At 40.3% G+C, this 10,176-nt stretch overlaps 1 protein-coding gene across 1 annotated transcript; it reads left to right on the top strand.

Moving 5' to 3' along the window:
* Window positions 1-664: 664 nt before the first annotated feature.
* On the top strand, window positions 665-9,545 carry LOC143886854 (thioredoxin-like protein YLS8). The gene is made up of 2 exons (XM_077391007.1): window positions 665-895; window positions 8,995-9,545. Exons 1-2 carry the CDS (start codon window positions 776-778, stop codon window positions 9,301-9,303), a joined length of 429 nt encoding a protein of 142 aa, XP_077247122.1. The 5' UTR covers window positions 665-775; the 3' UTR covers window positions 9,304-9,545.
* The last annotated feature ends 631 nt before the right edge of the window (window positions 9,546-10,176 follow it).

Below are 10,176 nucleotides of genomic sequence, written 5' to 3' on the forward strand. Positions count from 1 at the left end.
CACCACCTGTCTTGGACAGGTGGCTCAGAACTACCACCTGTCCTAGACAGGTGGCTCAGAATCACTATAAATAGCCTTCACTTGTGCTAAGGTGAGGGTCCTGAAAAATCTGAGAACCAAAACTCTAAGCTTTTGCTCTGACATTGCTCTGCACTCCTGCTCATACTGACTTGAGTGTCGAAGCGCCCGTCCGGAGTATCACTCCGGGTTGGTCCTCTGACCCTTTTCTTTCTTGTCTGTACTCTTGTGCAGCGCAGGACTCAACCAGCCCCTCAATCGTGGCTTGTTAGCTCGGACCACCCAGCCCTACCATAACCTGTTACCGATTTTAGGCCTAACAGCCACGATTCTCAACCCTGGTTCCTCTTCTGACTAATTGTTTTTCTGCGGATAGGCTTCATTCAGGCAAGAAGGAAAACTAATTTCTGTAAACACCATTGGTTTTTCTCCAACCACGTTTTGGAGAGGAACTCCAAGTTCAAGCTTAGGGGAAAGACTCCAATCTCACGGTTTGGTTCAACAGTGCCGTACCTTTTGAAAAATAAGAGTAATATTACGAAAGTAGCCTCATCTTTTGATTTATTTGTCAAGTGGAGCAAGGGTAAGAATGGTAATTTCAGTTGTCTGTGTAGAACAAAACGCGATCATTCCAGATGTTTCTTGTTATCACGCTTTCTTTCTATAAACTTTGGGTATTTTATTCTCAGAGCTCATCTTCTTCCTCGTCTCCTCTGATTCTGAAATTTTCATCTTGTGAAGAAAGAAAGGGAGAGAGATGTCTTATCTTCTTCCACATCTGCACTCAGGGTGGGCCGTAGATCAGGCCATCCTTGCAGAGGAAGAACGACTTGTTGTCGTCCGATTCGGACATGACTGGGACGAGACCTGCATGCAGGTATTCTTCCTCTCTTTTTTTTTATCTCTTCAACATTTCTCTTTTTTTTCTAATCTTCTGTTTCTTCACTTCTCATGAAACCTAGGTTAGCGATTTTTATATAATTTTCTTAGATCCGATCCGATGAACTCTTTCTTAGAACCAACTTTTTCTGTTAGATCGAAAAAGATCCAAAATAATTATTAAATACTTTACTTGGATCCGGTTGAAGAATTTGTAGGTTTATGTCACAGACTCACAATCTCAAAAAAATTAGGGGAACTCTTGGCCCGAAAGAAAAAGTAGAAAAATGGTGATTTTTAACAAGATCGAGATGAATGTTACGACGCCTGGTATTGGTATGTGGCTCTTTGTTTGCTTTGCACTCTGCTCTATTCATTGGCCTGATACTTTGGTATGTGAGGTTGACTAGACTATGAATTTGAAATAGAGAGGAATATAGGAAGTGGTTAGCTAAAGTGGATCAAGATGAACAAATTTTCCCTTTTGACGGCAGGCTAAATTCCAAAGGAGGGGTAGAGGTGAAGCACTTCTGGCTGTCTGGCCAATTGTTTTCCATAGTGTTTTCTTCTCCTCAACTGAAAGTTTACCTTGAATATCAGGAAATAGAACCTTTTCACTCTCTGTGTTGGAAATATAGTAGAGGTTTCAATTTTAGTAGATGGCCGTGCAGTTCAGCTGTATATCATGGATGTTTCCATCTTAGCATGTGCTTTCCATTCTCAGTATTTTGTGGTTTTACGTATTCTTGTTCTACAGCAGTACAGCTCCTTTATTTTCTTTTTATTTATTTATTTTTTTGATTGGCAAAGGATTACATTAAATAGAAGAAAAAGCAGGATGCCCCACAACCGAAGTGGTCTGTACAAGAGAACATAGACAAAACTCAAATCAACTCAACAAAGTCTTTGTCCCAAACTAGTTGGGGTCGGCTATCAAGTCTTTCCTCTTTCCTCACTGTTTTTACCCAAGTTTTCTGTATGCCCCTATCTCCTTTTACTCCATCAATTTGGCATGAGTCGCCGGAGCATCCAAAGGCCTACGTTGGATATGTCCAAACCATCTTAAGCGGTGCTCTGTCATCTTCTCCTCAATTGGTGTCACCCCCACCTTTCTACGAATGTTTTCATTTTTAATTCTATCTAACCTTGTGTGACATCCATCTAAGCATTTGTATCTTCGCTACACTCATCTTATACACATGCTGCTTCTTGGTGGTCCAACATTTTGAGTCGTACAATATGCTGGCTTCACAGCTGTCTTATAAAACTTTCCCTTCAACTTGGTAGGGATTTTACGGTCGCACAGAACTCCCGAGGGAAGCTTCCCCTTCAACCAACCTGCTCTTATTCTATGGTTAACATCCTCTTCAATCTCTCCTTCCTTATGTAGAATTGAACTAAGATAGCGAACGATATCCCTCTTAGGTACCTCCAGTCCAGTCATGTTTACTACATCCTCGTCCCACCTCCTTACATTACTAAAGTTGTACTCCATATACTCTGTCTTAGTCCTACTCTGTCTAAAACCTTTGGATTCCAAACTAGTTCTCCATAACTCTAACTTTGCATTTACTCCTGCTTTGGTTTCGTCGATTAATACTATGTCATCTGCAAATAACATACACCACGGCGCCTCATCCTGGATACCCTCCGTAAGCTCATCCATAACTAGCGTAAAAAGATAAGGACTTAGAGTTGATCCTTGGTGCAGTCCTATTTTAATTGGAAACTCACTATACGTGCCATTCGTGGTTCTGACACAACTATAGGCTCTCCTTGATTACCCCTGTGGCAGCCAACTTATCGGCGTCACTATTTGCTGATCTTTTGATATGCTGGAAGGAAATGGATGAGCACGCCACTCGATCTTGGATCTCTTCAAACGAAGGAGCAAATCTCCAAGGGAAGGCATGGCCCCCCTTCAGCCATCTGATAATGTTAAGAGAGTCTCTCTCCACAATCACTTAATCCACGAGACTACTCTCTAGAAGCTCGACGTCCTGGGGCACTGCTTTAATCCTTGCCTCATTATAATTCGTGCTCCCAATGGGACCCCAAAAAGCCCACTACGTAGACCCATTTTCATCTCGAAATACTCTGCCTACTTTTAATGGCCCGTGAGTCCCCATACTAGACTTGTTAAAGTTGAGATTTAGCAGACCGAGGCCAGGCATGCTTAGGACTACGATGTCACATGCTCCGTACTACCACAAATCTCCCTCCAACCGTACCAAAGATCATGGGCTGAGACGAACCTAAATGTGGGCAAGATACATAGCCAAGAAATGGTTTGAGCTATTAATTTCTGTTAGCCCAAGGGTTCAACAAGTACTCCCATTGAAATGTTTTGATGATTAACAAACTCAATTTGTTATAAAAGGTTTTATACACTAATGATTTCCATTGGCAAAGTTATTGTGTTCATAGCTTTAGCATCCTCGAGATTGAACGACAAATGACAAATCATTCAAGCTCAGAGGCATGAAAAAGGCATCACCATCACAAAGGCAAGTCAAAGGTATTCAAAGACAAGGTTGAACTCATGCCCAACAATGATGGCAATCAACTTAAAAGTTCAAGCTTGGCTAAATCATCAATCAAGCTGAGTGAAGACATGTCAAAGCCTCTACAAGGTGCCAACAAGATTGAAGACCAAGTAAAATTAGAATGTAAATGGTCCTTCATGCATAGTCTAGGTTTATGGCACAAAGGAGAGTTAAAATCAATCTAAGTAGAACTTAATAGGTTTGTGAATGTTCATAGTGGTGTCCCAACATTGTTAGACCCTCATGACATTCTATTTAACTTGATAAAATAAAGTTCCAAAAGCCCAAACAAAATCAGCAAAAAACATAAGGAAAATCTGCTGTGCACAGGCTTCTCGGAACTCCGAGAATGGTTCTAGGTTAAAAACAATAATGTCGGAGCTCCGAGCCCGGATTCCGAGAAGACCGTTGGGGAGCTTAAAAAATGCATATTTTCTCCCCTATATTTATATGAACCTTGGGACTTTTGGGGAACCATCTAAGGAGTTTACAAAATATTCTAAGAGCACTAAATAAAAAGCATTCATTCTCCTCCTTAAGATTTTCACTCTCCACTCTCTCTTGTGCCTTTACCTTAGATTATTCTTGAGAGATTTTAGGGTTTTTCATTTGGTGATATTTTTTCTTGTGAGAGTGAGTGAGCTTTACATGTAATTAGCCTATCTAGAGGCAAGCAAGCTAAAACCTTTCATCTTCTTTGTATTTGGCACAAAGGGCGCCGTAGAAGACCCTTAGAGCTCGAAACTCGATTTGTACAAGGCGGAAGGAACGCCGTATTTAAGTTCCTTGGAGAAGATAGTGGAATCCTCAAGGAGAGCAACTTGAAAAGAGTGGAGTAGGTCTTGAGCTAAGACTGAACCACTATAAAAATCCTTGTGTCAATGCTTCTTTGTCTCTTCACCTCTTCTCTTGTGGTAAGGATTTTACTCTTGCTTTGAATCCTATTTTTAATTTCCTATTCAATCTAAAACTAGTGCAATCAAAGTTTTCAAAATCCTTAAAATTTGAAAAGACACCCAATTCACCCCTTCTTGGGTTGCTAAGTGAAATTTCAATTTCCAAAAAAAAATAAAAAAATTGAGGGCTTTTTACAAAGCCTTTAAATACTTGGGCATTTCTTTCCTTCCATAGGACCCAAATAAAATAAAAAAGACCCAAATCACAGCTAGCAATGTCACGTTCATTATTATCTTTCCTTTTCTTTTGCCAGGGAATAAAGGACCAACACTCCAGAATAAACCCACGTCATACAAAATCAGCCAAAAACTCTGGCCAAACTACAGTGAAGGAACATATGATCTACTGACTCTCCTGACTGTATGCATAGAGTTGAGTGATCAATAATTAGCATGTGGCGTTTGCGCATATATTCCACTATTAATATTTTATCAAGGAAGGCGGTCTAGCCAAACACAAACACCCTGGGCGCTGTTGGAATGTTCCATGCTTCCTCTAGAAGAGTTTCCACTACTGTCAAATTAGGGGTGCAACTTGGGTCGGGTTCAACCCGAATTTGGGTTGGGTCGGGTTAAGCTTTTCGCAAATCGGGTGGGGTTAGGGTTGGGAAAAATCAACCCGAATTGGAAATCGGGTTGGGGTTTCGGGCAACCCGACCCGACCCAGCCCAACCCGAATTGGAAATTTCAAATTCCCATTTAGTAGTGATGTTAAATTCAACATATACGTGTGATCCTAGTTTATATTAATATTATTGTATTCCATCTGAAGAAGTTTTGTATGTGTTTTTCTTTTTCAACATTGAAATAGTCTCCACAATCCACAATGGACGGTTTGGATAATCCTATGGTGCGGGCCATACTGTACTTTAATAAAGTGAGGAGTGTGATCATCAAAATATAGTATTGCGGATCATGGTTTTAAATTTCGACCAAAATCCAAAATTTCAGACCGAAATTTCGGATTTCTGTGGAGACCGACACCGAAATCATAAAAACCCGAAGCGGTATTTTATTTCGACCGAAATTTTGGAATTTCGGTCGAAATTTCGATTTTTCCTAAATTTCACCCAAAAAACCTTTTTTTAATTAATTTAATATTTTACCGAAATTTTGGTAATTTCGGCTGAAACTTAATATTGAATAAATAGTCTTTTCTTTGTTTCGCCGGATTTCGGCCGAAATTTCGAAATTTAGGTCGAAATTTTGATTTTGAAGGGGTTTGAAACCGGTACGAAAACCGAAATTTAAATCCTTGGTGCGGATAACATTTCCCTTTGTTAATTATTAGTCCCTGTTTGTTTTGGATTTTGAGAACCGATTGTGAGTCAAAAACTGATTATTGGTGACTCACTATTGGTTCTCAAAATCCAAAACAACCCAGCTTGAGTTGAGGTGGTCAACTGTTGGTACCATATCAAATCGGGTCAACCCGACCCAACCCAACCCGAATTGGAAATCGGGTTGGGTCAGGTTGAGGTTGGGTCAGTTTGAGGAAATTGCGAATCGGCCTTGGGTCGGGTTGAACCCAGCCGGGTTGGAAATCGGGTTGGGTCGGGTTGGCCTCAACCCGACCCAACCTGACCCAAGTTGCACCCCTATGTCAGATTGCGAAGAAGACGAGGTCGTTGCTGCCGAGGCTGCTGCCGGTGACTTTCTTAGGGGCTTGGAATAGTGTCCCCTGGCTAAGCGCAGAATACATGGCAAGTACAGTCTGTTGGTAAAATAATTTGACGATGAACACTTCGGAAGAGCTCTAGATCCAAACCCTTTTATCTTCACTATTCTTTTTAGTGTAATAGGCCTCCAACATCTCTAGAAGCTTGGCCACCCGATCTGGCTCTCTATCAAGGGAGAAATTATATGGTGACCGATCAGGCACCAACAAGGGAGGAGGGGCATCTGCCCTTGATATTTGATCCAACAGCAGCCACTTAAAAAGGTGAAAAAGTGGGCTGATGTTCCATTTGACATGAAAGCACTACCCCTTCGCACCTCACCCTTGTGGTGGCATTAAAAGGAAACTATGTTGGGCTTCCCGTCGCACCAGGGCTTCCTGGTAAGAGTTGTCCACGCATTTCGGCAAGGGGAACCTTCAAGCCTTTATCACACTGCATAAGCCCAGCATATTCACGTAGTTGTACGCCATGCCTATATAAGGTATGTTGAACTTAGAGTTAGGCTAACTCAAAACCCGTTACTATTGAGAGATGTGAGGATTTTCCTGAATAAGGATACACCAAGCCTTTGGCCCACATAGGGCATGTCCATTGAGTCTCGAAAGGTATCCCCGGGTTGCCTTAATTCTTTCAAGGGATTTCATTACCCTAGCCGGTGGATGCCCTATGCCCTGCCCTTGTTAGTGCCCGATCGGGCACCATATAAAATACCTCTGAAAGAAATTCAACCAAAAGTTAAGCTTCGAGGAAATCCTATTGTCCCTCCTTTCAAAGTATTCTTTAACAAATAGTTCTTTATTTTCATCCACAGCAAACATATCTGGAAACACATCCTTCAACGATGCCTCATCACACCACTTGTCATACCAAAACTTGATCCTATCTCCCAAGTAGACCATGAATCTAATCCCTTCATTGAATTTTTGCTTTTGCCTCAAGATATCTCTCCAAACAATCAATACTCCATGTCTGAGCTTATCATCCGATATCCATTGACCAGGAAAAGAATCAGACTTACTTTCAATGACTCAGGCCCATAATTGATGTTTCTCTTCTCCAAACCTCCAAAGCCGCTTCCCAAGGAGGCACGGTTCACTCCTTTTAATCTTCACAGCCACATCAAACAAATCCATAAAACGCATCCTTCAATGGTGCCTCATCATTGAACTTGTCATACCAAAACTTGATCACATCTCCAGAGTAGAACCTGGATCTAATCCCTTTATTGAATCCCTGCTTTCGCATCAAGAGATCCCTCCAAACAGTTAATCCTCAATGTCTGAGCTTATCATCGACTATCCATTAATCACAAAAAGAACCATACGTACTTTCAATGACCCGGGCGCATTGTTGATGGTTCTCTTCTCCAAACCACCAAAGCCATTCCTCAAGGAGGGCACCATTCAATTTCAAAGGTGCCCCTATATTTCTTTGAGACTTTCAACTTCAACCATGAAAAATTATGAAGCTTCCTTAAGTGTCAAAAAGAGAGCAGCAATGGTATTTCTTGCATCTTGGGATACCATTTTACCCATACTGCTTGCCGTTCTCTTTCCTAACCTCATCATTCGGCACAGAGATTTACAAGCTGAACCATCTTTTTTAAAGCTTCCATGGTTTCAAGTTTTTCTTCTTAGCATGTTACTTATGGCTTCTTCAACCATGAAAAAGTTTGAAGCTTCCATAAGTGTGAGAAAGATAGCACCATTCAAAAAAAAAAGTGTGTGAAAGATAGCAGCAATGGCATTTCTTGCATCTTGGGGTACCATTTTACCCATAGTGCCTGCCATTCTCTTTCCTAACCCCGTCATTCGGGACAGTTACAAGCTGAACTATCTTTCTTTTAATGCTTCCATGGTTGCAAATTTTTCTTCTTATTGTGTTACTTCGGGCTTCTTCAACTATGAAAAAGTATGAAGCGTCTGTAAGTGTGAGAAAGATAGCAGCAATGGCATTTCTTGCATCTTGGGGTACCATTTTACCTAAAGTGCCATTCTCTTTCCTAATCCCATCATTCGGCACCGACATTAATAAGCTGAACAATCTTATTTTAATGCTTCCGAGGTTGCAAGTTTTTCTTCTTAGTGTGTTACTTATGGCTTCTTCATTGCTTCCTTGTCATGACCTGTCGTACAATTTTGAAACTTCTGTCAAAGAGCTTTTCATTTCAAATCACATTTCCTTGTGTTGTTGCTTCAGTGAAATGATGCTTTAGTTAATAATTCCTGAAACTTGTAGTATAAAGGCATTTGACCTTCATGTATATAACACTTGAAGTATCTACAAAATGAATGAATATATGTATGTGCTTATCCACTAATTGCAAGCACCAATCTTAGAAAAATTGGAACTCACATAAATGAGAATGTGCAAATGGTATTACAGAATAATATCTAGATTCTTCAGTGTAGATCGAATGTATACAACAAATAACCAGAAACAAAAATGATCATATAAATCGTGGTTTGGTGGAGGTGCAGCTTTTTTTTTTTTTTCAAGAATTAAGTAAAAAATAACTAGCTAACACCAATTTTAGCAGCTCTATTTCACATGTGTGCCTACTTTCCGTTGCTGGAGCTTTCTGGGGATCACCCAACTACAAATTATTTTGAGAGATTTGATAAAGAATAGTATCAATGATAATTTCTGTATGATTGATTATCTTCTTTGGTTTTAGTTGGTCTAGGAGTATGCTCCTGGCCATATCCTTAATTGATTCTATGAATTGCAAGTTGAGACCTCTGGTCCCCAGTGTAATTTCCATAGTATCAATAAAATTCTCAATTTTCAAAAAAAAATTTAATTTATGATTACTTCTTTTGTTGAATTTCAGTTTGTGCATAAAATTCAGGCTATCAAACAGAATTTTTCATCACTGTCTTGGGATCAATTTATCAATTTTGAGTTTGGTTGCAGATGGATGAAGTGCTAGCTTCAGTTGCAGAGACAATAAAGAACTTTGCTGTCTTATACCTGGTGGATATCACCGAGGTGCCGGATTTCAACACCATGTATGAGTTGTATGACCCCTCAACAGTCATGTTCTTCTTCAGAAACAAGCACATCATGATTGATTTGGGCACGGGAAACAACAATAAGATCAACTGGGCTCTTAAGGACAAGCAAGAGTTCATTGACATCATCGAAACCGTCTACAGGGGGGCAAGGAAAGGCCGTGGTCTGGTCATTGCACCCAAAGATTATTCCACCAAATACCGTTATTGAGTTCTTACATCCACTCTTTAATGAGGGCTATGTATGGGTTTATCAAATGAAAGAAAATCAAGTTTATGTGCTTGTAACTGCATCACTTTATATTACATTGGATGCTTGGCTGTGCTGAGTACTTACTTTCCAGTTTGTTTTGAGGGGCCTCGTTCATGGTCAAAGTTTGAATGTTTAGTTGTGCCATGCTTCTCAGGCTCAGTTTTACTTGTTTTACTATTTAATGCAATTCTTAAGATGCATCAAGGTTGTGTCCTCTGGCCTTTGACAGTGGCAATGATGGGTGAGAGTTGATGATGGATGACGAACTCTCTCCTGGACTTGCAATCGGTGAGACCTGTGGAAGATCAACGGTTTACATTCAATGGTATAAATACACTATTGATTTGCTAGAATTGGATGCTGTTTGTGAAGGATGTTAAAGCCAGCCTCTTTTGCGGCCATTGTCTGCAACTAATGATGTTTATCCTCAAGAACATGTGTGATGATGCACAAATAATTTTTAGAGCCATCCAAAGAGGGCCTTCATCTATGATCTTTAATGGAGATGGTTTGGAAGGTTAAAACCACCGAGTACCACCAAATTTGGTATTTCATTGTAAACGATATGATTTTAATTTAATTGTATTCAACGAAAATGAAGATTGAGATACAAAAGATCACTGCTTTATACATCTTAAAGTAAGGCTTTTTCATCATGCTTGATCAAGGGTCAACCGGTGAGTCAAGCCAGACTTATGATGGCCAACAACATTCATCAACGGGCGATCACCCAACACATAGCAATGGGTCCATGCCGTATGATTAAGCGTTAGATTTGAAATCACTGGCATCCCAAACAAGGTGCATACAGAACTTTCAGCCGAGAACCAA

This window comes from Tasmannia lanceolata, unplaced genomic scaffold (genome assembly GCF_043159265.1).
Source record: "Tasmannia lanceolata isolate RefF3 unplaced genomic scaffold, GAP_Taslan_0.1 ptg000011l, whole genome shotgun sequence".
Taxonomy (NCBI): domain Eukaryota; kingdom Viridiplantae; phylum Streptophyta; class Magnoliopsida; order Canellales; family Winteraceae; genus Tasmannia; species Tasmannia lanceolata.

What these genes read in the sequence shown, in the direction of transcription:
- LOC143886854 (XM_077391007.1), top strand. Translation starts at nt 776, where the DNA reads ATGTCTTATCTTCTTCCACATCTGCACTCAGGGTGGGCCGTAGATCAG. An exon ending in GGGACGAGACCTGCATGCAG is followed by an intron (nt 896 to 8,994) that starts GTATTCTTCCTC and finishes GTTTGGTTGCAG; the next exon opens with ATGGATGAAGTGCTAGCTTC.